At 55.0% G+C, this 27,287-nt stretch overlaps 1 protein-coding gene across 2 annotated transcripts in view; it reads left to right on the top strand.

The window, feature by feature from the left end:
• GDPD5 (glycerophosphodiester phosphodiesterase domain containing 5) overlaps nt 1-27,287 on the top strand; it is an 85,319-nt gene that overhangs the window by 21,755 nt on the left and 36,277 nt on the right. Inside the window, exons 2-3 of one of the 2 annotated variants that reach the window (XM_039228727.1) lie at nt 10,264-10,347; nt 21,463-21,639. In XM_039228727.1, coding sequence (XP_039084658.1) covers nt 21,523-21,639 — 117 coding nt within the window. In that variant the 5' untranslated portion in view covers nt 10,264-10,347; nt 21,463-21,522. The remainder of the gene's footprint in view (nt 1-10,263; nt 10,348-21,462; nt 21,640-27,287) is intronic. The other variant, XM_039228728.1, reaches the window with a different exon arrangement.

The raw sequence follows: 27,287 nt of genomic DNA, 5'->3' as shown, positions 1-27,287 counted from the left end.
CAAAGCATCCAGCCTCAAGCTGGCCACATGGCTGCAGCAGGTTCAGCGGCGCTCAGAGACCGGTGCTTTTCAGGTGCAAGGCTCCTCCCTACGAGATCCTCTACCCCCGAAGCCTCCTCCCAGCCTCTCTCCAAGGCCAGTGCTCCCTCCTGAGGGAGGTCGTGGATTTGGAGGTTGGTCCAGAACCTGATTTCAAGGAAAGAGAGGAAGGGGCTCTTTAGCAACTGTGTGGTCCTGGGAAAGTCCCCTCATCTGGCACCTGTAAAAGGAGTGGGAGCACACCCACCCCGGCAGGGCCATCCTCAGGATTAGATGGACTCACCGGTGCTGAGCAATAATCTCTGGTGCTGGGGCTGCATCTGGGAAAGGGAACGGCCAAGGATTACTTGGGAGGGGCATTTGAGCCGCTCTGTGGTGGCGAGGCTGGACTAGCGCTGGGAAAAGGGACTTAGTCTTGACCCTAAAAGCTCTGAGCTGTGACTGGGCTGGTCCAGCCCTTCCCTTACATGTGAGAGGGGCTCAAGGGAAAGATTGGGGGGGGATATCAAGGCAGGATCCCATCTGGGGGCAACCTCCCCACCTAGCACTGAGAGGGAAGTCTTCCCAGAGGAAGGGTTTATGGAAACTGAGAGTGAAGGAAGGGCTGACACAGCAGAGCAAATACTGTTGCTGTCTCTCCCGCCACCCCAGCCTCTGCCCTGCAGCTGTAAGAGCCAACCTTGAGCCCCAGCCAAGCTGACCTTGACTCCTGGCACCCCTGGTGTCCATGAGGGAAGCAGAAGCCCACGATCACGCTGCTTCTAGAGTGCTACAGCTGTGGGCCTGTCTACACCTGCATGTGGCTCCATGAGCCCGTGTGTGCCTGTGTGTCCATATGTATTGCCTGGGTCTGCCTGTGAATATGTGCTCCGAATTCGTGTATGTCTGCCTCTGTGTGCTTGTGCATGTGCTTGCACAGGTATGAGAGGGGGCCCTTGGTTTCCTGCAGGCCCCACGGGGTCTCTCCTTATAAATGGCAGACAGGTTAGAATCTGTCTACAGGGGGCCGAGTGCTCATGTATTTTAAGCCCTGAGGGGGGTGGAGGAAAGACAGCCCTTGGTCTGGGAGGCGTGTGGGCCAAGGGGAGGTCCAGATCTCACCAATGGGGCAAATTCACCAGAAAGACCAGTTCCCCAGATTTGGAACGCCTCTTCCAGGGGCTCCTTGGTGCAGAACTCGGCCTGGGTGCTAGGACCCAGAGTCAAATCAGGCACTGCCTCTGCCCTTGGAGCCAGCCAGGGGCATCCGTGTGTACCTGGACACAAGCAGGGCTGCTGAGACAGGCTGTGCGGGGCCTAGGGAAATAGGAGAAGGCATGCCCGAGTCCACCAGGAGAGTCAAGGAAGTCTTCCTGCAGGAGGAGTTTGAGCCAAGAATGCAGGGCTGTCTGGTGGGAGGGGAGGGGAAGGGAGGTAGAGAACCGGTGCCAGGTGGGCCTGGGGGCTTGAGGAAGATGGGTGCGAAGGATGGTTCTCATCTGCCGGGTCTGGGAGACTGGAGAATGGAGGTGCCTTGAGCTAAAGCATCGGGCTAGAGCAGGTTTAGGGGAATGTGATGAGTCATCATTGGGCCGCTGTGGGTGTGAGGTTCCTATTGGGGTGTCCAGCCCAGGATGACCAGGGGTCACTGGATGCTCCCATCTCGAGCTTGGTCCAGGCAGAGACAGTGGTGCTGAATGATCTTGCCCAAAGAGAGTATGAAGGGCAAGGGAGGACAAACGGCTTAGGAGAAAGTGCAGCATGAGGCCCCGGGCAGAGAGGGGGGCCTGGAGACGAGGGAAACCAGAGCAGCTGGTGTCCTGGACGCCAGGGTTGGAAGGTGTTTCCAGAAGGTGGTGAGGCCCACAGGGTCGGGGAGGACTGAGAGCTGCATGGTGGGCTCACTCATGTGGAGGTCATGGTTGAACTTGGTGGGAGCAGAGGGCTGTAGGTTTAACAGCTGTTGGGAGGGAGGCAGCAGAGACATGAGTGTAGACACCGCTTTCAGAGGTTTGGATGAGAAGGAAGGGGAGTGCTCACTGGGAAGGGGTGGAGGGGGACAGACTGGTGAGACTCAGGGCCTGTTCTTTGCCATCTGCAAGGAGCCAGCCCAGAGGAGGTGCCGAGGGAGGAGGAGCAGGGTGAGGCTGCTGTGGACACCTGCACTAGCTCTCTGCTGGGGCCCCGGGGAGGGTGCCTAGAAGGGGCGGATTTTCCTGGAGGGATGGTTGTGCAGAGCAGGGGAGGAGGAGGTGGCATGGTGGCAGCCCTCAGTCCTGCCTTGAGCTCTGCCAGGTTCCAAGGTATCTGTCCACCCTGGGGGTGGGAGCATCAGGGAACCTTATGTGCAGAGACTTTTGACCTCCTAGGAGGCAGAAGCCCCATGAACTCAGAACATCCTAGTCAGTGGTTGGAGCTCAGAGCTGGGTGGAGTTGGCCTCCGGTGGTTTGTGTCTCCAGCGCTCTAGGGGTGGCCTCCTGGCTGCTTCAAATAAGAAAAGCCTGGGAAGGTCAGGGCATGGATCCTCAGGCTTCCAAGGAGGCCACGCCCAGCTCCCTCGGGTTTGGCGGGGAGGGTGTCTGCAGAGAACGGGAGCAGGTATTCACAGCTGACCTCACTCTGCTCCTCTTCTGGGCTGGCTCCTCCCATGCACAGGCCCGAGTCTCACCCAGTCTGCCCCCCTCCACCCCTTTCCAGCTAGCACTCCCTTTCTTCCCAGTTACTGGGAAGTCCTTCCTCGGGGTCTAGCCGAAGTCTCTCCTTTGTGTTCCCTCCTGGTGAACTTGTTCAACCCTGCTCTGTGGAGCCAAGCTGATCAGCCGGCCGCTTTGAGTGGCGACCAGTGTTTTTACAACTTGTTTTCATAAAGTTGGTTTGAAGTCTCCCTGCATTCCCAGAATGTCAGACCCGCCCTGATTCACAAGGATTGACCAAAACAGGATCTGAGCCAACGAGAATCTGAGGACTTAGTCATTCCCCTTGGATCATCTGCAGATTCTCCTGCTTTCCTTCTAATAAAAAAAAATGGGGGGAGTGGGAGGAAGAAGAAAGAAAGAAAGTTAGCTCAGATGGCCAGGGGGGTACAGTGTTGAGGAATGTAATCAGGCTCAGATGATGCCAACCCAGGACAGAAGGCTCAGGGCTCAGGCTTAGTCCCCTGGGGCCCACCTCAAGTCAAGTCCATTCTGCTGCTCACCACACGAGGGAGCTTCAACAACTCCAAGTCTCAGCCTCAGTTTCCTTGTCTCTGAAATGGGAAAATTAATGGCAGTGACCTCCTAGCTGTCTGAGGTTGGGTGATCTAGAAGCAGAGCCTGAGACGAGGGTTCACGTGAGAGTGATTTATCAGGAAGTTTTCCAGGAAAGAAGCTGCTAAAATAATAGGGAAAGTAGAACCAGAAAGAGAAGGAGAAGCAAGAGTGGAAGGGGGCACTTGGCTCAGGCTGGAGAGGAGCTCTGGGGACGTGAGGCCAGGGCTGACTGCCAGGGCAAGGATGCTAGAGAACTTAGACGTTTACCCAGGTGGTCACTGGTAAAAGGGGGGGCCCGGGGAATGCAAGCAAAGGGATTCCGGCAGCCTCAGGGCAGTCTGGGCGGATGTGAGGGCCACACCTCTGCAGATGTTGGCTGCTGGGAGGGCCTGAATGGTAACAGGGTCCCAGGGGGTGTGGCTGGAGCATGACAGAGGCCTCTCCAGAGGAATGGTGTGTGGATCCTATCCGATAAAGATTATGGAGAGCCTGGCACAGAGGAAGCACCAAAAAGTGACAGCTCTTCTCACCTATTAGAAAGGGGGTGCAGAAGAGGTGCCCCAGGATTGTGTGTGGTCAGCAAGAGGCAGAACCTTCTGAGAGCTTCCTTGTGCTTCCACGGTTCCCCCAGGCTCAGGTGTTGGCTCACACTCTCAGCTTCCAGAAACAGGATCCCACAGAGCTCTCCAGCTGGCAGACGTGGCCCAGACCCCAAGGTTCTCCCTGATGACTTGGCTTCATGCAGCCTCTCCACCTTCGCCAGGCTGCCTTGCTGTAGTCCCTTCTGGAGAAGTTGGCCTCTGGGTCACTCCCATCTCCAGCCCTACCTGCACAGCCCAGAGGGCATCCGTGCAGAGCAGGATGTAGCAGGGGACCCAGGGGCAGTAGTTAGGTCAGGGCCATGGGCGTACTGGGCACCACAGAGGAAATCAAGGCCCCCTGAGCCCATCCCCACCCAAATTGAATTTGGCTTTTCTTCTCAGCCCACCGTACCCTGCCGTGTCTACTGGGCTTTGTCCATAAAAGGCGTTCAGGGATTGCTTATGGAACTCATGTTGGTCAGTGTGTCCCAGGAACAAACAAGCAGGAGTTAGGCTCTCAGATCTCTGACGATGATGACTTTAACTGGTGACATCAGCTGGGAACGTCTGCCCCAGCTCCTCTAGAATCTGCCCCAGCTCCTCTCCCGCCCCTGTGATATCCTAAAGGATGTCACCCACAATCTGGCCTCCCCACTAAGGCCTTTAGGAGTCCAGCTCTGTAGAGCATGACAGGCCTGGATCCTAGTTCAGAGTCTCACACCTGCTGTGTGACCTTGGCCAAGTCAGCTCCCCTCTCTGAGCCTCAGCACCCCATGTTTCTAACCAAAGTGTTGTATCCACCCACCTCAAATCAGGTGATTTCAACATGGTGTTAATCCCTGTTTGATACCCAGAGAGGCAAAGTGATTTGCCCAAGATCACACAGCAAAAGGGTGGAGGTGAGAGGGCCAGGACTTCCTCCCTGCTCCCTGGCTGGTTAGGTAAGCACCTTACCCTTTTCAGCTCTTCTCTGGCCCCCAGCTCTGTCTGATTTGGAACTTGTACTAAGTTCTCAAGGATCAGGATGGACTGAAGTAGGTACCCCAGGGTCAGTCAGTGCTGTTTATCACCAGCTTATCTGACAACCATTTATGGAGCATATACTGTGGAAAGGGTTTGTTCTGTGCTCAGATGGACGGGGTCCTGCTTTTACCAGGCTTAATGTCTAGTACGCCTGTCCCAAGGCCTGGGCCCCTTCCTGCCTCCCCTGCTGAGGAACAAGCAGGGAGCGGCTGGCCGGCGTGGTGGATGTGGAGGAAACAGGCTTGCTCTGTCGAGGGTATTCATTGCTGCCTCCGGTGGGTCCAGTGCTGGGCTAGGAGACAGCTCTGATCCACCATCAAGGCCCTCCTGTACCCCTCCCCCAGCTCATGCCTCCTTTGTTCAGAGAGTACTCAGTGCCTTTTTCTATACCATTAGACAATGGGCTCCCCGACCAGGGGCTTGGAGCCTTTCCAGGCACACATAAGAGCTCAAGGACTGTGTGCTAGTGACTGGATTTATGGTTGTGTAGACTGGTTTGTGAGTCAGAGTATGAATCCTGGCTTTGCCATTCATGTAGCTATGCCCTTGAAAAGGGACCCAAAGCCCTTGAGCTTCTGTTCTGCTATCTGTGGAATGCAGGTGCAATGGGAGGCTGAGGTGGACAAATGAGAGAATGCACGGACTCCTCACCCCCTACAAGGCTACAGCCGGCCCTCTGCATGTGGTCGACACTGTTACGGTTGATGGACTCGACATGTGCCAGGCCAGTGGGGAACACACTGGCCTATCCCCTCGGTCCAATCCCCTCGGTCAGCACTTTACAGTTGACAAAGCTCTGTCACATCCTGCTCCCTGGATTTTCCCAATCATCCCATGGGGAATCTGGGCTCGTGGCTATATCCCACTTGAGGAATGAAGACCTGAGCTTAGAGAGGAGGCTGCTTTGCCTGCCAGTGGCCATGCCAGGCTCAGAGCCCAGGCCTCCTGGCTCTTGGTCTCCTATTCTCCCCTTGACACTCTGTCCCCCTCCAGAACCTGGGTCCTGCTCTCTGGAAGCTCTTTGTGAAAGATGCTAGGAAGGGTGGTGGGCAGGGAACATGGAGGTTTCTCAAAAGCGTGCATTCTGATGGCTTTTGTCCAAGGGGATCAGTGTGACCAGTAGCCTCAGAGTAAGTGGACAGAAGGCGGGCATGGGTAGAGGTGGACTGAGTAGGGTGCAAAGGAGAAAACCAGTTGTGTGGACCAAACATGTCCACTCACTCAGCCTGATGGCCAGGGGGCTGCTGGACACTTCTAGGCACCCTGGGCCGGGTCCCTTCACAGATGGTGCTGCAGAGTAAGGAACTTTAAGGAGCAACGGGTATGAGAGAGATGCTAGTCGAGTCGTGGCCGCTGTCCTTGAAGGAACTTCGGTTGGCTCTGGAAATAAGGCCCCTGTCTAAGCATGAGGACCTTTCACGCATAGAGCACTTTATAAAAGGCAGACTCTAGGGAAGACAGGGCAGGCTGGCACCCAGCAGATGCTCAGGTGAAGGGGCCGATGCAGGCGGCCTGGTTCCCACAGAAGTGAGAGCTGGTGGGTGAGGAGTAGAGAGGCAGGCCCAGGGCAAAGTTTTCAGGACCCAGGACAAAAATACCAATAGAGGCCCGTGTCATATACTTCGCTGGATATTTGGAGGTGATTCAAGAAACCCAGAAACTGTTAAATAATTTTATTTTCTCACCTTGACAAATATATCTTCATAATACAAATTGAAATATACACGTAAAGTTAACAGTTTTATACAACTGAAAGTGACTAAATGGCAAAGGAGACTGGATGTAATTATTAGAACACATCTTGGTGCTTTGCTGGTGATGTTCGGGTGAGTTATGAGACATTCATGCATTCCTACTTATTATTTCATAAAATATATTGTCTTCATTTTAACAAGATCACCATAGTTATAGTGTTATAATCAAGATTTTCACATCATTCGAAAATTGGGTATTGATGGTAATCATCTGAAGGATCAAAAATAAAATGCGGTTATATTTCAAGCGTATAGAATTTGAGTATATTTCCATCAAAAACATAAAGTAAATGTAAAGAAAAGGGAACGTCTATCCTCAAAAATTGCTTTTAATTCCTCGAAATTATCTATGGGCATTAAAACTACATACATCGTAATCGACGAATATCCGATTTTAAGATAAAATTATTTAGAGATGAAATATCCACATGTTTGAACATGTGTCACTGTGAACCTATTCACAGGCCCAGCCTTTCATGTCCATGTAGCTGCCAGTGTGAAGAATTAGTGTCACACATCATGTTACATTCATTTGAGTAATACGAATTCTTAGATGCTCTAAGATGTTCTTCAGTGCCGTGTGTATTTATTGTGGATACCACACTAACTCATGAGTACTTTTAGAAGCACAAATTGGAACAGGGAGAAAAGCCAAAAAAAGAAAAAGAAAAGAAAATGTTGCTCAGCATTACTGGGAAAGATATTTTGTTATGCAAGAAGCTATTGCTCCTTGCTGTCTAAAGGATTTGACAAGTTTAATCTGCCTCCTGAACGTTCCTGCTACTTAGTCTCCCCTCCTCCACCACTCCTAGTGTCTCTCTCCTTCATCTGCAACGAAGCAACCCACAGACCTTTATCTGGACAGAAGCATCTTTTGTTCTTCACGCCCAAGAAATGGAGAAGGGTTTCACGGGACCTGAGCGGCGTTAGGGGAGCGAGGGCGAGGCTCGCGGGTCCCGCAGGTATCCTGTGGCGGAGGCTCCTGTATGTACTCTCCTACGTTCATTTGTGAGCGTGTGTCTGTGACGTGTGGGGCTCAGGGCAGTGGCCCTTCTTCCCTGCGCCTAAGGGTGATTCACGGGACGGGATGAGATCTCATTGGTGAGATCTCTGGCGTACAGCTTAACGACAGATAAATGATGGAGCTTGTCTTATGGCTGGTGTTTAAATCTCTGTGTCTGGATCACTCATTCATTTCATTCATGTGTGCGTTTACTCATTTATTTAAAACCTGTACTCACTTCCTCCAACCCTTCATTTCATTGTGGAATGCCAGGCTGTAGGCAGTCTTGTAATGCAGCCCCAGAGCCTATAGCTGAGGGAATCAAGGCTCAGAGAAGTGCACTGATGTACCTAAGATCACACAGCAGAAAAGCCTCTGGCCAGGTTTTATAGTTGAGGATGGATGCCCCGTGAGTCTCAGGTAAAATCTGAATAGGTATTACTAACTCCCAATCGGCTTCATTGGGCTCTGCCACCCAGCCACCTGCTGCAGGGCCCTGGGGATCCCGGAGAGGTTTTTCAGCTGGAAGAGCTACTTCCTGTTTGGGGCCAAACACTTCCCTCAAGTGACTCACAGGCTCCCACTTGTCTCGTGCTGGGAAACCAATGTGGGGGAGGAGATAAGCCCTGGCCACGTCACCTTCAGCCTGCGACCCCGGCTAGGTGACCCTGAGACCAAGCAGTGGCACAGACTAGAGGCAGGGGATGGAGAAGGAAGGAGGAGGCCAGACAGTTCTCACCCAGCCTGGTGGGCAGGGCTCTGAGAGAGCAGGGGACCCTGAACCCGGGCCGTGGTGGGCAAGGCGGCAGCCTCCACCTCCAGCCGTTCCCACGTCTCGCTTCCAGGGTCGCCACCGCCCATGTAGGTGCTGAAGCAGAGGCAGGGTGGGGGGGGAGCCTCAGGGAGAATTTGTGGCACTTTCTCTTCAGTGCAGAAGGACAGTTAAGTGGAAAGAACATGAGGCCGGAGTCATGATCTTGAATCTCTGACACCAACTTTCTCATGAACTTGTCAGCTCCCTACCCTTCTCTGGGCCTCAACATCCATGTCTGGGGGAGGGCTTGCTGGTGGTGACCTTTTGTGGTAAATTGGTATCTCAGGATTTACATGAAGAGATTTGGGGTTGAATTCTGGCTCTGCTCCCTTGCTGGCTGCGTCCACGTCCCAGAGCCTCCATTTTAAAATTTGAAATAATAATCACTTTAGGCATTTTACATAACTTAATCGTCACATCAACCCTAGAAGTCAGGTTTAATATTACTGTTGTCATTGTTGCTATTTTGTAATAAGGAGATTGAGGCACAGAGAGGTTAAGTAACCTGCCCGAGGGTGCACAGTAAGAGCCGAGATTCTGACTTGGACCCCAGTGCCCATGCTGTTAACAACTCTGTGCTTGCTACTCAAACTGTGGTCCTTGGACCTGCAGCCCAGCATCACCTGGGAGCTGGTGAGAGATGAAGAATCTTGGGCCCCTGCCTAGACCTACCGTGTCAGACTGTGTTTTAACAGGGTCTCCAGGCGATTTGTTTGCACACTGAAGTTTGAGAAGCTCTGCTCTGTTTATATTCCACCCATCGCTTAGGGTCATAATCAATGGGAGACAAAGGAAATAAATATGTTTTGTAAACTGTAAAGTGCAGTGCATTCAGAGCCTGGCAGGAACCGTTGGGGCTGCAGGGTGAGGGAGGCGGGGTGAGGGTGCCCCGGGGGTCTGTCTCTCAGTAGCTGGATGTCCTCGCTAAGCTGTCTCTCTGAGGCCAGCTCTGGCCCCCTCCGGTCCGAGGCTGAGCTTGGCTGTGTGTTTCTTGCTGGTGTGCGGCTCCAGGGCCTGATCGGGTTGGAGCTTTGGCACGGGCCTGGGCAGCAGGCCTGAGCCACCCCAGCCCTGGCGCTGCAGGGCACCAGGAGGCCCAGGTCCCAGCCCCGGCTCTGCCTCTGACTCTCTGTGCCCTGGTGGGCAACGTGACCGTGGCCCTTGCAAGCCGGCAGCACTGCCCCAGAGCCGCTTCCCTTCTCCGCTTCTCCGCGAGGCCTCTGGGACCCCCTCTCCTCCTGGTTCCTGGGCAGGAGGGCTGCCCTGCTGGCTGCAGGAGCTGGCGAGAGGGGAGGCAGTGCATGAGTCAGAAGTTGGCCACATAATTGCCGTGCCCAGGTCCCGCCTCCAGCCCACCGCCCTCCCTCATCAGCTGCCTTAGAAGAGCGGCTGGTTTGGCGGCTGCCTCCAGAGGAGCAGGTCTCTGGGCAGCACGAAAGGGCTTCTGCTCCCCCTGGAGCCACATGCAGCCCCAGTTGCTCCCCAGGGTGGCTGGGACTTGGCTTGCGTTTACATGGGTTCTGGGGGGGGGCAAGAGTGGTTCAGGGTACTGGTTATCGTGGGTTTGGGGTCGGGACTGGTGTGTGGGCGGCATGGGTAGAGGTAGGATTGCTTTTGGGGGTCTGGTGGCCCATAGCTGCTGGGCCACCTGCCAGCGTGGCAGCGTCCCTGGGCAGGGACGAGGTATGACCCAGCCCTGGACCCCACACCCAGCACGGGCTGGGCACGGTGTCGGGACTCACGTAGGGTCAGGTGGGAGAGGAGAAGGCGGGGGGACCGATGAGTGATCTGACCGGGTCTGTCTCCTTGTCCCCTCAGCTGTCCCAAGGAAGTGACAACACCGCCTCCGTGGACGGGACATCCTCAGGAGCCCCTCTCACAGCCACTGCTACCTTCTTCCAGGTAAAGAAAAGAGAAAGGAAGGGGGGAGGGAGAAAGGCGTTAAAGACAAGCTACAGAGAGCAGTGCTCTGGCTTCTAAAACAGTATCTACCTCTCCCAGGGGGACAGCACCTTACGATTTACAAAAAACAAAAAAGCCGATCAAGCGGGACAGGAATTGCTGTCCCATTTGGTGGGCAAGTAAAGATCTGGAGTAGAGTTTGCGCCGGGTACCTGTCTAAGCACCAGACATGTATTAGCTCGCTTAATCCCCGCAACAGCCCATGAGGTGGGTGCTATTATTATCCCCACTTTATAGATAAGGAGACTGAGGTATAGTGGTATCATACCAATTAGTAGGTGGTAAAACTGGGTTTCAAACCCAGGCAGACTGACTCTCATTGCACATTCTCAATCCCTGTGATTTACTCCTGCTACAGCCATGTATTAAACTAAATTTCCTTGATGTCCAATTTGGGGGTTTAAAGAGCTCCCATTTCCAGAGGAGATCTGTATTTTAAAAGATAATCCTAGAGAAAGTGATTCTTCAGCCAAAGGAACGAATCGCAAATGGTGGAATTAGAGGTCTTGAATCATGGAATTGGCGTGAACCTTCAAGGTGTGCCAGGCCAGCAAATTCCTGTGACTTTCTTCCTCAGCATTCTAGTAAATCCAGTTTTCTTTGGTTACCGAACGGAGACCAAGAAATTTGAGAGGAGGGAAGAAAAGGTTAAGGCCCCAGGTTCTCAGACATGCCTGGAAGCGGAGAGGGTCCTGTTTGTCACAGAACCCAACAGTGAAGAGGGATGAAGTGACAATGTGGAAATCAGTATTCTGTGCTAATTCTGGGGTCACCTTCTACTAGACACGGAACAGATATGTGCAAACAGATAGCAAGGGGTTAAGCAAAAATTGTGGGAGAACATACTTAATTGAGACTTTTTTTTATAGTAACTTATTTTTTTCTGTAGATTGGGAGAGGCTAATTATAATTCAGGAGCAGAGCTGGGATCGGGCTCAGAAGTGGCTGTACAGTCGCGTGGTTTAAGGGGCTGTGATCTTCTTTCCTTCCACTGCACATTTAAGCAGCTTGTCTGACTCACAAATAAACAGGTGCCTGCTTGGTGGCAGGCCCAGTGTAGAGGCACAGGTCCCCTATAGAGTGACTCCTCCAGCAGGGATGGGGCCTGGGGTATCTTTGTCCCCACCACCTGGTGCAGGGCCATAGGCACTGTGGCTCTTCAGAAAAGCTTGGCCAAATGGATTAAAAATCTCTGCCTGGGGAGGCTCGCAGCCTGGTGGGCAAGGCAGCTACGGAAGCAGATAATTACCGGGCACAGAGGCCTGTGATCATGTCTCCAGAGTTCTGCCAGATGACAGGAACACAAAGAGAGGAGGCAGTGGGCTTCGGGGAGGGGGGAAGGGCTCAGACCAGGCTTTACACAGGGTCCATTTGTTAAGATGGATAGGATTTGAATGGGGAGGGGGAGAGCTTTCCTGGCAGAGGGCCCAGCATGAGCAGAGGCATGGAGGTGGGGAGGCTGGGTAAAGTGGTGTGCTTGGAGCAGAGTGGTATGAGGAGGGGCAGGGGGAGCGGGGGCGAGACAGGTAGGGGAGGGAAGCAAGAGAAAGGTTCCTTAAATGGTAGGCCTTGCTTCTCTTCCCATCCCCCAGGGCCCGCTTGGGAAGCCTGTTTGTATGATAACTCTGCTATTTTACATAAATAATTAAAATAAATCATCGCTCTCTGTTCCCTCCAGGGGTAAAAACCGGGCAGAGACAAGTTTGTTCAGTGCAAGTCTCTGCCAGACTCTGCTTTCTCCTTTTCCTCCCATTCGGGTGGCCCCTCCTTCCCGGGGACCCAGGGACAGGCATCGGAAAAAGCCAGCCTGGTCCCTGTGACTGAATCACTGGGTTCCTGGGAGGCTGGGGTGTCAGCCGAGGTGAGAGGATAGTGAAAGTCTCCCCCTCACCAGGCGCCTGGGATCACCCTTGAGGCCCTGCCAGAAACCCAGAGAATATTTACTCACTCTGCCTGGTCCAGGGAGAACCTGTCAGTGCCCGTGGGGGAGGGGGGTGATAGGGGTCCTGGCAGCTTAAAGAGGGAAGCACTCAGCCCTCCAGGGAGGGAGGGGCCCATCACAGGGGGTATGCAAGCCTATGCTGGCCACTCTGCTAGGGAGCCACCCCTAGGAACTAACTGGGGATTTCTGCATGGGAAGTGAGACCGGATGGAAGGGCTCCAGATCTTTCCTGGTGCCAACATTTAGGACTTTAATAGCCTGAAATCCAAGGACAGTTCTTAGATCCCGGTCAGACTGCGCCAGGACTCTGATTGTAGGAATCTTGAGTGAGGTGATTCTAAGACCCTGGTTTAGAGAGTTCGTAGCTAGAGATTTTGAGTTCTGAGATGCCAAGCTCTGCGTTCTAGGTAAGGCCAGGCCGCACTCTTGGTGACCACTCAGCGCATGCTCATACCCCTGACTTCGGAAAGAGGGGTCCTTCCTATGCCAAGAGAACCCAAGTCCCCAGGGTCCATTCCTGGCTCCGATCCAGCCTGTACCCCCAGACACACCCCAAACATGCAAGTCTTCCCCCCTGGGGCCTTAACTGCAGGTGCAGCTCAGGAGACCTGTCCTGACCCCTGCCAGCCTCCATTCCTCGCCCATAAAATGGGGATCTGGTACTGACCTGTGGAATTGGCCAGATGCTTCGATGAGTCGACACCCGTGGAGGCTCCTGGGTGCTAGAAAGCACTGTGCGTGTGGCCGTAACCCAGCTGCTGTTGTGCAGCGAGGCTGTCTCCTTGAAAGGAAGGTTTGTGTCCGAGTCCCTGTGAATCATGCTTGGCTCCCAGCCGCACCTGGTATAGAGCGGACGCTTCTTAAACATTCACTGAGTGACCCCAAGACCTTTAGGTAGGGAACAAATCATCCCAGAGGCCACAGTTCAAGGAAGCCATCCCTTCCCAGGGGAGAAGCAGGGAGCTCTTTCTGCAGGGGGGCGGCCAAGAGGGGCGGAAGAACTGGGGAGCCCACCGCCAGGGTCAGGAGTGCGCCTGCCTGGAAGACAGTCCGGCTTGGCCTGCTGGGGGGGGTGGGGGGGAAGGGAAATCAGAAGTCTCCTGGCAGGGAAGTGTTGGATAAACAGGCTGGCTGACACCACTGTGGAAAGAGGTTAATAATGACCCTAATTATGGCCTGATTGATCTTTTGAGGGCCCCTGCAGAGCCCCAGCCTTGGCCATGAGCAGCTTTTCCCCAAAGAACCAGCATGATGGGGGCCTGGGGCTGCTGGCCTGCCTTGTCTTTTCACCTCTAAGGCCTCCCCCCCTCCCTCCCGGCACTCTCCCAGCCTATCCATGACAGACTTCCTTCCTTCCCTACATCTGGCTCTCTCCTCTGTTGGTTTCATTAAATCTGGGGCTTTCTGTGAGGCGCACAGAAGTGGAACGATGTGCCCGGGGCCACACAGTGAGATGGCGGCAGCCGGATCTCACCATCCTAGCCATCCGAGGAGGCCCAGGGACAGGAAGGTGGCAAATGTGTGAGCACTCCAGAAAGCTGTGCCTCAGGGCGGTGGCATTGGCTGGTCCCATTATCAGCCCTGGCCCCCCACTGCCAGCCCCAGCCCCGGGGCCAGGGATCTGCCTCCTGGGCTTGGGTTTGCTTGTTTGGTGAGCTCCCCGGAGGGCCCCTGCTGCCCCTGGGCTCCCAGAGGATGAGGAGTCTCCTTTTGGCAACAGGCCCACCCTCATGGAACCCACATGGGGCTTAGCCTGCTGGCTGGGACCTGGGGTGCCCTCAGCTCTGAAAGAGGCCCAGCTCATGCCTCCCTGTCACCAGGCTTTTCTTGTGCTGTCCCCCTACTTGGAGTCCCTGCTTCCCCTTGTGCCACAAATCCGTCCTTGTTTCTGAATTCCGCTTAGATCTGCCCTCTCCGAGAAGCCAGCCTGCAGTGATCAGTGCTGGGACCCGCGGAGGCACAGGAGTTAGGGGACCCAGAAGAGACCCTGGCCCAGGCAGGGAAGGTTTCCCGGAGGAGGGGCTGCTGAGCTGAGACCAAGAGGAGTTTTCCAGGCCTTGGAGAGGGGCAGAGGGGCCCGGAGCGAAGGCCGGTTCGCAGGCACACCTGCACTGGAAGCAGGGGACGGGCAGGGTGGTGAGGAAGAGCCACAGGGACGTGCTGGTCTACCTGCAGGGCCATGTTCCCTGAGCGCCACGGGGAGGAGTCCTCATCGCCCTGTGCCTCTTGTGCCTTGGGTTTTACTCCAAGGGAATGTTGGGGTCATCATTGTACCTTGGTCTCTGTCAAAGATGGTGAAGGCACCTGGGCAGGGGCAGAGCCCGGGCCTGAGGCTCAGCATGACTCGGCCTCCACCCTTGTCTCAGGCCTTCCTGCAGCTCATCCTCATCTTGACTGTTCTAGGCAGGGGCAGGCTCAGGGCTCCCAGCACCAGTCCTGGGAAGGGAAGGGGTTCTTCCCCTCACACTGGGCAAGGACTATGGGGTTTTTCCTTCCCCCCTTCCTGTGCAGCCCCATCTCTGTTTTCCTCCTGGGGATGAAGAGAGAGCAGGTGCTTAGAAGGTCTTAGGGTGTGTGCCTGAAAGGCCCTTGGGGACCATCTGGTGGCATGTATCCCATGATACAGATGGGAAAACTGAGGCCAGAGGCCTGTGGAGGCCACCCAGCTTGCTGGTCACCCAACGCTGGGCTGGGTTGAGGACAGCGAGGGCAGCCACAGCCAACAGGAAGTGCAGACCGTTCTTTGTCCACACCCACGCCCTGCCTTCCTCACTGGGCCCTGGGAGGCTGCTGGAGGCTGGTCTCCTCCTCCCCCAGCCCTACATTTGTCAGGGGTTTTCTTTTCCCTCCCCTGGGTTCTTGGTGCCATTTCATGTCCCTGCTCCCCTAGCGCCAACCAAAATATTGCGCCAAACCGAAATAGTGGGCCAAGCCCTTTGACAATGCACTTTGCAGTGATACCGGCGTTGTGGCCGGCACAGCCATGGAATGTGGGCAGACCTTCCCTCTAGGGCTGGTGCCATGGAAGGACTCCGCAGTCCCGGGTTCAAATCCTCCCTTCTCCCCCGTCAGCTGTTTGGCCTTGGGTGAATCACTTAATCTCTCCAGCCTGCCTACCTCTCTATTGATGAGTCAATTGATAGAGATATCAAAGTTAAATCCATATATATTTAATGAATATACTGTTTTTTAAGTTTACTTATTTGAGAGAACACACGCAAGCGGGGGGAAGGGCAGAGAGAAAGAATCCCAAGCAGGCTCCACGCTGTCAGCACAGAACCCGACGTGTGACTCGAACTCATGAACCGTGAGATTGTGACCTGAGCCAAAATCAAGGGTCTGATGCTTCACCAGCTGAACCACCCAGGTGCCCTTAGACTTTTTTGGGTTTTTTTTTTGGAACGTATCTAAGTTTACAGAAGAATCGATCGATCGAAAGGAAAGAGAGCTATTACATACTCTCCCTCCCCACCCCACAGCTGCCCTTCATATTAACATCCTATGTTCCGGTGGCGCATTTGTTACTGCTGGAGACCATGTTGACACGGTGTTCACTTAAGTCATAGTTACACTAGGGCTCGCTTTTGGTGTGGTACATTCTTTGGGGTTTGACAAATATATGGTGACATGTGTCCGTCATTACAGTGTCCTATAGAAGAGTTTCACTGCCTTAGAAATCTGTGCTTCTCCTGCCCCCACCCCCTGCACCCACCACTCCCATGATTTTATCCTTACCAACGTGTCATAGAGCTGGAATCATACAGGATGTAGCCTTTTCAGGGTTCTGTCTCTTAACAATGGTTTTAAGATCTCTTCAGGTAGCTTGTGTGGCTTGATGGCACATTTCTCTCTATCCCTGAGTACTGTTCCATTGTCTGGGTGGATCACAGTTTGTTCATCTGTTCACCTGGCGCCAATATTTCTAGGTTGTAAAGAAAGGCTGTCGAGCTCTCCTTTGGTACAATCCGTGTCAGTTTCTCTAACTAGCTTCTTTCACTTTGCATAATGTTTTTAAGACTTATTCATGTTGTAACACGTATCTATGTTTTATTCCTTTGATCACAGCCTTGGTTACTTTTTTGCATCACTCCATCTAGTCCCCATTTCTCAGGTGGTTAAAGTAAGGCTCAGAGAGAGCCAGTGACCTGTCCAAGGTTACACAGCAAGTCCGTTGAAGACCAGGCTGGAACCTGGGCACCGACACCTGGCCTGAAATTCTTTCCACTCTCGGGAAGGCGGACAGGCTTGGCGGCCACAGCCAGCATGGTTCAGGGCAGTGAGGATGGTCATGTGAGGTAGAAGCAGGAGGAGGCTCAGGTCCATGCCCAGGATGTCAGGGTGGGAGAGGGACCCTAAAGGTGCCAGTATCCTGTGCCATAGCAGGTGCTCACTCCATCCCAGGCCTGACCCCTGAAGGCCCTTCCCTGTGTAAAACAGGAGGCTGTGAAGGTTCAGGGCAGGGGCTGGGAATTCAGGCAGAAAACAGAACTTTGGACTCTGGGGCGCCCTTGAACATCAGGCTCAGGAGCAACGGCTTTCTCTCATCCCAGGGCCAGGAGGAGCTCCCAGCTAGGGATTTCTTGGGAACTTGGCTGATATCAGCAGTCCTGGAGGTGGCTTGGAGAAATCGATCCATCCTGAGTAATGCCATTAGCCCTGGCGGGAAGAGGAGGTGGCGGGGGAGGCTGGGGAGAGTCTGGCCTCTGGGAGCTTGTCTGAGTGCCCCGTGACTGAGCAGCACATCTCTGTTAGCAAGACTTCCGGGCCTCCCCAGAAGCACCGTCCGGGAAGCCCCCAGTGCCCCCGCCTCTTGCGGCTGGTCTCTGGGGACATGGGAACAACCCAAGCCATCCCATGGGGGAGAGAGGCCCATCATTGGTGCTCACACAGGGTGCTTGGGGAAGACTGAGGGACTCCTGGGGCTATGGGAGACTGGGAAACTCTCTAACCAAACCTGGAGCTCATGGGAGGCTCCCTGGAGGAGGTAACATCTGAGCTGAGACTTGAAGGATGGAGAGGTGTTTATCAGCTGGAGGGATGGCAAGTTCTGGAGGATGAGGCTGGAGGAATCAGAGGCCGTTTGTTCAAGAGCTCACTCTGGCCACAGCTGAGGGCTTGGGTTGGTGGGGTGTGACGCCCAGAGGGAGGCCAGAGGATTTTCTATCTAGGGGAGAGATGAGACCCGGGTCAGGCCACTGGCCAAGGAAGAGGCTGTGAGGGATGTTAGAAGCAGGTTGGGGTAGTGAGGAGGTCAGTGTGGCTGTGCTGGGTCCGCAGGGCCTGGGTGACCCTGCAAGTTGGAAGGGCTTGTCCACACCTGGTAACTGAAGCCATGGGAAAGGACAAAAAGGCCCCAGGAGAACATGTGAAAATTCATTGGATGGGGGTGGGGGGAGGAGCCGATTCCAAGAGCCACGATCAGCTGAGCCCTGGGCTGAGGCTCTAGTGCAGGCGATTCTGCTCTTCTGATTTGAAGTGCAATTTCCATTCCTGGCGCCTTGTAATGCTCAGTTGGTGGGGGGATGGGGGGAGGGCAGAGGACATGTGGGGCTCAGTCCCAGGCTCTGGGAGTCCTGGGAAAGGCTGGCGAGAGCAGGGAGACCTCTGTGTGCACTCCTGTTCACAGAACGCCCACCTGCTGTACTTCAGTCACTGCAGCGATGTGCCCTCCTGGGACACCCTTCCCCCATCTGGTCCCCTGTAGGTGTCAAGGCAAAGGCTTTTACCCCATTTTACAGATTCAGAAACCAAGGCTCAGGAAAGAACCCTAGAAACCCCAGTCACAGAGCAAAGGTGGGGACAGATGTGATTGAGCTGACCAGTAGAGGCCCTAATCTTGGGGTAGGATTTGGCCCCCTGGCTTTGTAAGATCTGGCCATCTACCCGCTCTGGAAGGCTGCGAATGCGGGAATACATTTGTACACTCCTTCTAGGGTGGAATAAAGTAAGACTGAGAGTGCTGCCCCCAGCTGCCCCTCCCGCTCCACAACCCCATGGGACCTAGGCCACCAGACCCCACCCCCTCAGTTCCCTAAGCCCTGGGCTTGGCTTGGCCCCAAGAGCCCCCAGTAGCTGCGTGTGCTCCACGTACCTCCCCGGGGAGCCGCAGACACAGGCTATGCCAGACAATTCCCAGCAATTAGGAGGCTCCTGGTCAGTCAATATTCCCAGCAAGGCCCTAATGCATCTCCCCCCTCCTACAGACTGGGGGCTATAATCCCTGTGCGGAGGTTAGCATTTGGGGGGCGGGGGGGAAGGGTCAAGGCCCTGAGTGCTGCCGAGGTGGAAGCAGTAGGTCTGAACCACCCCCCTGGAGCAGCCCCAGGGGCACTAAGGCCTCAGACAGGCCTGGCTCAGTGCTGCCTCCTGGAAGCATGCCCCGCCCCTCCATGCACAGTGTGAAGTGCCCATGGGCCCCCCTTACTCTCTCTAGAATACCAGCTCCTGAGCCATTATAGCTGCCCAGGGGTTGCAGGGGTCAGCAGACTGTCCCCCCACCCCCGCAAAAGGCTGGGCTGTATGTATTCTAGTCTTTGTTGGCCATTCAGTCTCTCTTAGAATCACTCACCCCTGCAGTTACAATTACAGAAGCCATAGACAATACTTAAGCAAATGATTGAGGCTGCATCCAATAATACTATTTATGGACACTGGAATCTGAGTCTCATACAATTTTCGTGTGTCACAAAATATTCTTGTTTTGAGTTTTTTTCCCCAAACTGTGAAAATATAGAAAAACCATTCTTAGCTTGTGGTTTATATAAAAATAGGTGGCCGGTTGGATTCAGCCCGTGAGTTATCATTTGCCAACCCTGGGCCTAGAGCGAGGCCCCTTGGAGCCAGACTGACTGGCTCTGCTGTGTGACCTTTGGCAAATGGCTAAACCTTTCTGTGCTTCAGATTTCTCATCTGGGGAATGGTGTTGATAAGGATAATACATGGGAAATGTCAAAAGGTGCGGCCGCTTTGCTGTTTTTGCCAAGCAGCCTTTGGCCGTTTTCAAAAGGTTAAACGTGGAGGGGCGCCTGGGTGGCTCAGTTGGTTAAGCATCCGACTCTTGATTTCAGCTCAGGTCATGATCTCACGGTTCGTGAGACTGAGCCCTGCATTGGGCTCCGTGATGAGTGTAGAGCCTGCTTGGGATTCTCTCTCCCTCCCTCTCTCTCTGCCCCTCCCCTGCTCACTCACTCGCACACTCTCTCAAAATGAATAAATACTTAAAAACATACAGATTCCTCAGCCCATCCTGAGTCTACAGCACTAGAATGTGGGATCTGGGCGTGGGGCTGGGGAATCTGTATTTAAAAAAAAAAAAAAAAAAAAGATTAAATGTGGAATTGCCATTATGGCCCGGCACCTCCATTCCAAAGTATGTACCAAGAGAACTGAAAACATGCTCACACGGAAACTTGTTCGTTAGCAGTATGACTCATAACAACTAAAAAGTAACAACCTCGATGTCCCTCAACTGATGAATGGGTAAAATCATCTCTCCGTACAGTTGAGGATCGTTCAGCCCTAAAACAGAGTGCAGTAGTGATTCCTGCTACAATATGGCAAGCTTCGAAAACATGGTAAATGATTGAAGCAAGACGCAGAAGGCCGTATGCCATCTGATGGCAATCATGTGAAATGTCCAGAACAGGCAAATCCATAAATGAGAAAGTAGATTTGTGTTGCCAGGGCCCGGGGGCTGGAGTGGGGTGGATGAGGCAGTGACTGCTGATAGGTCTGGGGTTTTTTGCTGGGATGATGAAGATGCTTTGGAATCAGATAGTAGGGATGGTTGCACAACTTTGCGACTATACTGAAAACTGAGTATGCTAAATACTGAACTGTATACTTTGGAAGGGTCAAATTTTGGGATGCCTGGGTGGCTCAGTTGATTAAGCATCTGACTTCAGCTCAGGTCATGATCTCCCCACTTGTGGGTTCAAGCCCCGCATCAGGCTCTGTGCTGACAGAGGAACCTGCTTTGGATTCTGTGTGTGTCTCTTTCTCTCTCTGCCCCTCCCCAGCTTACCCTCTGTCTCTCTCTCAAAAATAAATTTAACTTAAAAATAAATTAAAAAAAATTTTTTTTAAATAAAGGGTGAAAGTTTTGGCTTGTGAATTTGATCTCACAGGGCTTAGTTAGTACAGTTCTAAGTGACTGACTTTGCCTCTCACCCGTCCTACAGGGGCCCTGAGAGCATCAGTGTGCCTGTCCCGTTTACATTGTCTCCAGGACCTAAGATAGGGCCTGACACATAACATGTGGCTTTGAGTTTCTAGAGTCCCACAGACTGAGGCTTGCGTCCTGACTCCTGGCTCTGGGCCCCAGGCTCCTCGTCTGTGAATGGGATAACAGCGGTGGTGATAAGATCAGATGATGTTTGAGTTTGACATCAGGGTGTGTGAGGCCCCCAGGCTGGTGGCCACTCGGCCACATTTGGCCCTTTCTGGCCCCAAGAGACCGAGCCCCTCACAGGTGTCTCCCAGGCACCAGGCAAGACCGGACAGTTGCCCTGACAGCAGCAGCTCGACCCACAAGCTACTGTTCGTTGTTTCACCACCCACGGGCAGAGCTACCTGGGCTGACGGCTCCCTGAGCCCAAAGGGGTGAACGCTTTGTGGGCAGCAGAGCAGTTTCCTGGCTCAACCACAACCTCATTCAGTTATCAAATGAGTTTGGGCTGTTGTACCTGCCGCCTGAGGTGTTCAAAGTGTTCAGTGCCTGCTATATTTTAAATAAAGTACATTGGAGGACACGATTGAGAAAATAAAGCCGAGAATGGCTGAGGGAGTATGGGAAGGGCTTGCAGTCTAGGAGGTGGCCTGGGAAAGTCTGGTTGAGAAAAGAACATTTGAGCAAGGACCTGAGGAGAGGAGGGGAAGGGGGAGCCCTGTGGAGTTTATGGGAAAAGTATTCCGGGCACAGGAAGCAGCAGCAGGCACAGAGCAAGTGTGGCCGGGGGTGAGTGGGGTGGAGGGTGAGGAGAAGGAGACTGTGGGGAACCCGCAAGTGTGTGTGCCTCCCTGCAGGGTCCTGTGCAGGACTGGCACCTAATGAGGCTGGGTGTGGGGCTGACTGCCTGCACCTCCCCACCTCACCCCTGCGCTTCTTCCTGCAGGACAGGCCAGGGGTCTCCATGGGTGCCTGAGGGCCGGGCGCCAGGGCCGCACGCAAGAGCATGGTGAGACACCAGCCCCTGCAGTACTACGAGCCTCAGCTGTGCCTCTCCTGCCTCACGGGCATCTATGGCTGCCGCTGGAAACGCTACCAGAGATCTCACGATGACACCACGCCGGTGAGCCATGCTGGGGTGGGGTCAGAGGACCTAGGGAGCCCCAGCGCAGGGGGTGCCGGTGGGAGCGAGAGGGAAGGGTCTCAGCTCCATCACTCGGCTGTGTGGCTCTGGATGCTCAATGCTCCTCTGGGTTTCAGTTTCTCCTTCTGTAAAATGGGCCCGTGGTCCTTCCTAAATCTACCTGACCCAGGTGGGATAGGAAGTAGGCTGGCCTGTCACGGATGTAGCTGGTGAGCTCTCCTCTGACACACGGGACCTGGGCGGCTCCTGAGGTCTACGCAGAAGGGGGTGCTTTAGGAGGGGCTCATGCCCAGGTGAGCAGAAGTTTCCAGCTTCCTGGCAGATCCAGAAGACAGGCAGGCAGGTGGAGTGTTGGGGGGAAGGGTGAGGAGGTGGTGCCAGGCCGTCCCAGAGCCTGGGAGCTGGCAGGGCCGTGGGCTGGCACCAGGACTCTGTCACCTGAGCTACAGGCCTGTCAGAGCTGGCAGCAGGTGCTCGGCCGGATAAAGAAAGCCTCCTTTGGTGTCCTGCTCCCCCAGCCAGACCCGGAGCCGAGCCACGCTTCCGTCCTGGGGTCACTGTTCGCTGAGGGATCCAGTTTCTTCTCTGGAGGAACCCAACTCCTTCAGGAGGGAAGAGAGTGAGGTCAATGGAGTTTATCTAAAAGGTTTGCCTCCTGGTAAACAGCTTTCCTCCTCTCCCCTGTTTGTCGGAACAAAGAAGCCAGCCTCCAAACAGGCTGCAGTGGCCAAGGGGGTGTGAGTGGCAGCTGAGGCCAGAGGTCAAGTATCACCAGGCTCTCTGGATGGGAAGGATGGGGAAGCTTGTCCACCTTCCTGCCCTCCTTCTCTGCACGTGCTGGTGGCCGCCAGAGCACTAGCCTGAGTCAGGAGCCTGGGGTCGTGACTCCCAAATGGTAAGAAGCAGGTGCCACGTGGCCTGATGTATTGCCACGTCCCCCCCTCCCAGCCCAGAGGAGGCCACAGGCCAAACTGAGGCAAGGAAGAGGGAAAGGCCTGCCCAAGTCCTCAGGGCAGGTCCCTGCGGTGCTGAGATGGCAGCCTCAGCCTGCCCAACCCCGGCCCTGCCTGGGACAGCCTTTCCCCTCACGTGTTCGTGGGATCTCCCCCACAGTGATGATCGGGAGTCAGGCTGGCTTAAGTCCATATTGTGCCTCTTTTGCTCGTACCCAGTTGACTCTGGGCTTTCTTACCTGTGCAGTAACGTCCCTCCTCAGGGAGCTGCCAGTGGATGGCATGCACTAGTGGCATGAAGTGACCGGCACAGCGCTGGCTGAGACTAGTCATTAAGTCTGGACTCCAGAGCCTCAACTTCTCTATCTGTGAAATGGAAGAAGGGGTTGGGTCAAGACTTGAGAATTCCTTTTACACTGTGCTTTGTTCTGAGGTCCATTCTCCCCAGGGACTGGGGGCAGGCAGCAGGGCCTCCCTGCCTCGGGAAAGGCAGCAGCTTGGCAGGCAGCCGGCACCCGGGTGTCTGTGCCAGGAGCGGTGCTGAGCGCTGACACACGGCCACTCCACTCGCTCCTCCCAACGGGCCCTCGAGCTAGATGCCGTCACCACCATTTACATGGGGAAGCAGAAGCCTGGGATGCCAGTGAGGGGCCGAGCTGGGATCTGGCCCCTGGGCAGTGTAGGTCCAACGGCTCTGGGTGGGAAGACAGCGAAGCTGAGGGAGGAGGGAGGAGGACGGCTGGGCTCCCCAGCAGCAAGCCCTTGGCCATGGGAGTAGCGGCTGGAGGAAGGCGTGGCTCCCAGGACATCTCACACCCCTCAGCGCACCCAGGGCAGGCTCATCCCAGGCTTCCGAGTCAGGAAGTGACTGGTCTTGGCTGGGCCAGCACGGGGCCCCGGGTGGAGGAAGTGGTGTGCTGAGGCCAGTTTTGAGCTGACTCGGAGCCCAAGTGCTGCCTACTCTGCAAATGCCAGGGTCTGGGGTGCCAGGTAGGGAGCAAAGGCAGTCGGGCTGCAGAGACGGCAAGCCAGCTTGGCCAGGATGGGGTTTTGCCGCAGCGCTGGGTGTCAGGGGGTGTCAGGGCCTCCACAGGAAGGGCTGAGCTCGCCTCAGGTGACCCACGAACCACAGACTCCCCCTTCGCTGTCACTCACCTCATTCCGCTTCCCCGCCCGCTTCCTGGGTTCCAGCCTCTGCCAGCACACCCTTTCTCTCTCTCCCCCTTGTTTTTCCTCTCGGTCCTCCTTAGCTTGCTAGGCGGGGATGGTGATGTGGGCTGGGCTCTCTGGCTTACACAGTGTGGAGAAGTGATGCTGTCAGGGCAGGTGCACAGTAGGAGCAAACTCTGTATGTTTCCCTGAACAAACAGGCCCTGGGGTGAGCTCTGGGAGCACAGGCTGGGGGCTGGGGCAGGGAGAGCACTGCCAGGGCCTCCAAAAGGGGCGGGGCCTCCATCTTTGGGCCTGTGCCTCTTCTCATCCCTGACTTCCCCTCTGACTTTGGGGGCCCCTCCCCCTGCCCAGGCACTGCATCCCCTCAAATCCCCTTCGGGAAGCCTCCCCTGGCCTCTCCCAACTCAGACAAGCCCGGGGTCAAGTTCTTCTGTGAAGGCAGACCTCTCTTGTGCTCATCTGTGAAATGGGGTGATAGACGGGGCAGTGAGTCACAGAATCATTTTGCCCATGATCTTGCTCAGCCTTGGAAATAAAGCTGGAGAGTAATAGTTACCATTTATTGGGTACCTAGTATATGCTAGGATCCCAGAGCTTACCTGCCTTGCCCTGTTGATTGTTAGTTAGATCGGCCCTAACTTTAACTGTCATGCCAATGGGGAACTCAAGGCTTGAAGCCACATCACACCGGGGAGGGAGTCCACAATAGAATTGCAGCAGGAGCCTCCAGAAGATGGAGGCTGATGGGAGGAGGACATACATGTTTGGAATATGTTATTAAATGGGAACTTACAAGAAGCGGAAGAAAGGGGGGCTGGAGGGACACTTGGGAAGTTGCCTGAGGGAGGAGGAAGAAGAGTGTGGGACCAGGAGCCCTCCATGGCTCTGGGATGAAGGGCTGGCCCCGCGGTACCGGAGTGGATTCTGGGGAGCCCGGAGGAACCCCCTCCTCTGCGTGCCAGCTGGCAGCCTCCTTCCTGCCCCACCAGCCTGATCCTTCCTGTCCCACTAGCCTGATGCATCCCAACCTCTTCCAAGCCTTCGCTCCTACAGTCCCCCACCCCCAGGACACACACTGGACAAATAAGGAAGCAGGAAACTGAGGACCGGAGAGGTGAAATGACCTATTCTGCCCCCAGCCCCTAGGGAGTGGAGGAGCCTGGCAGCAGGAGGCTGGCTCACTCGACAGCTAGGAAGGGGAAGTGAGGCTTTTTATAACCAGGGATAATTAATTGGTTGTTGTCTGTGACTCATTACTCTAATGCTGCCAATTAAGGACTTGGTAGGACAGAAGACAGTTCCCAGGCTGTCCCCCAGGGCCCCCTGAGGACTGCGTGTCTGTGGGAGGCGGCACAATGTCAAAACCAGCTTCTCTGGTAGCAAGAGGCATATAGGTCAGACACCTGGAGGAACTTCCCAGCCCAAGACAGATAGTGACTGTCACCTCTTTTGTGTTTCTATAGCACACTTGCCTTTTGAGGGCTGTTTTTAAAAAGCTCATTTGACCCCTCTGTCTCACAGAGGAGGCTCCAGGAAGAATAAGTGGTTTATTCCAGCCATGGGGGTTGAAGGCACAGCCTGCACTACCCCCTGCTTGCTTCCCCAGTCCAGACGGTTCCATACCCACTGTCTTGTCTGGGATGCACTAATTACTTATTTAATCAACAGACCCATCCTGATACCTGCTCTGGGCCCTGGAGTTAGAGAGGTATCTGACCCAGCTCCCCCCTCCCTTGAAGAGCTCCCAGGCTGGTGGGGGAACAGACAAGATCCAACACACCCAGGCCACCCAGGATGATCCCTGCCTGAAGCCCAGGAAAACCCTGGCAGGGGAGCTGGGCTGAACTGGTGTCTGATAGTCCCGTCTCCCGGCTGGGGAAGTGTTCAAGGCACAGGGTGCCGTGCGGACCCCAGCTTCCTCGTGTACCCGAGTTTCTTGTGTTTGGGAACTGAAAGCAGTCTGGCTCCAACGTGAGGCGGGAAGGTTGTGGCCATGTGGCCTGGGCCTGAGGCTGTTCCCCATCCTGGGTGGAGGGAGCCCAGTCAGACTCAGGCTGTGCCAGAACCAGTCTTGTTAAATTGTGGAGGATGCGCAGAGGGGCCTGCGGTGGAGGTGGGGAGGCCTCGCCCCAGGGAGGCATATGCAGGTTCTTTGTGAAGGGAGGGATTCTAGGGACACTTGGAAAGTATAATCTACAGACTGGCTGTGGAAGAGATTGAGGGAGTCCTTTATACGCCTCCCATCGTCCCCTGATTTCTAGCCTAGCCGGAGGACGCCATTCCAGGGACGGAAATGGGAAACCGTGCTGTGTCCAGGGGCAGGCGGGAGGGGAGAGTGGTCTCTGTAGAGTCCAGGGGGAGAGCCCAGTGCAGGCGGGACACAGACAGCTAAGTCTCTCCACCCCTACTTCCTGTGACAGGAGCCCCTGCAGCCACACAGGAAGATCCCTGCTGGGGGATGTTCATCAGACCTCCACCCCCACCCCCAATCCCTCACACCTCCCAGGACAACCCCACCTCTTCACCCTGCTTTTGCTCAGGCTGTCCCCTCGCTTGGAATGCCCCTTCTCTCTTTACCTCTTGAGGCGGCTCGTCACAAATGCCTGCTCTTCTAAGAATTACCCTCGTCAAACAAAAAGAGAATCAGGCCTCCCTCCCCCAGGCTCCCCCAGCACCTCAGGCCTGGGCCGCCCCTTTGGACTGTGACTTTCTGTGTCTCCCAGGGGCTCGGTGTTGTGAGAGCCCGGGCCTCGGAGGAGGGGCCTGGGCAAGGCTGGGTGGATGGCGGAGGCAGGCCATACCTGCCACCCTGCGGACTGTGTCTGGAGAGGCAGGACCTCCAAGAGGCTCTCAGATACTGGGTCTGGAGAGGGCCAGCATACATGCGGGGCCAGGTGCATGCTGTCTTCCGGTGCCCCCAGCGGTGGTCGGCAGATGAGGGTGCTGACTTCGCAGGACCTCCCAGGCCACACTTGGAGCCAAGATCGGGCTCTGCCCGTGGACGGGAGCCCAGGGCTGGAGATTTTCCCAGCTGGTCCCCCACCTCCCTGTCCTGTCACTACCAAGTGGGCCTTGATGGGAGAGTGGATCCCACTCAGGAATCAAGGTGGGCTCCCTGGATGAAGCAGCCTTCGCATTGGTCTCCAAGGCATGACTGGAGTCAGCCAGAAGTGCTTGGGTATTCCCAGCCAGGGAGCTGTGGCCTGAGCTCTGCCCTGTCCACATCAGTGACTTAGTGTGTCACCTCAGGCAAGGCCAGACCGTCTCTGGGCCTCAGCTTGCTTATGGTTACATGGAGGTTCGGATTCTTGCCGCAATGAATGTCCAGTTCGATAATGGGTACACGTATGGTACAAGAGAGACTTCTGTCCCAGCCGGGGGGACAATGTGTTCTCCCTATAAACTTTCAGAGGGGTGGCTGTTCCCTTCTCCGGTACTTTGGCAAAAAGGGGCCCAGCAGTCAGAGGGCTGCCCTCTGATCTCCAGTTTTGCCACTCCTAA

Source organism: Hyaena hyaena, unplaced genomic scaffold (assembly GCF_003009895.1).
Source record: "Hyaena hyaena isolate Hyena2069 unplaced genomic scaffold, ASM300989v1 scaffold_34, whole genome shotgun sequence".
NCBI lineage: Eukaryota > Metazoa > Chordata > Mammalia > Carnivora > Hyaenidae > Hyaena > Hyaena hyaena.
The sequence above is the reverse complement of the archived record's forward strand: the minus strand, read 5'-3'. Positions and strand labels throughout refer to the sequence as shown.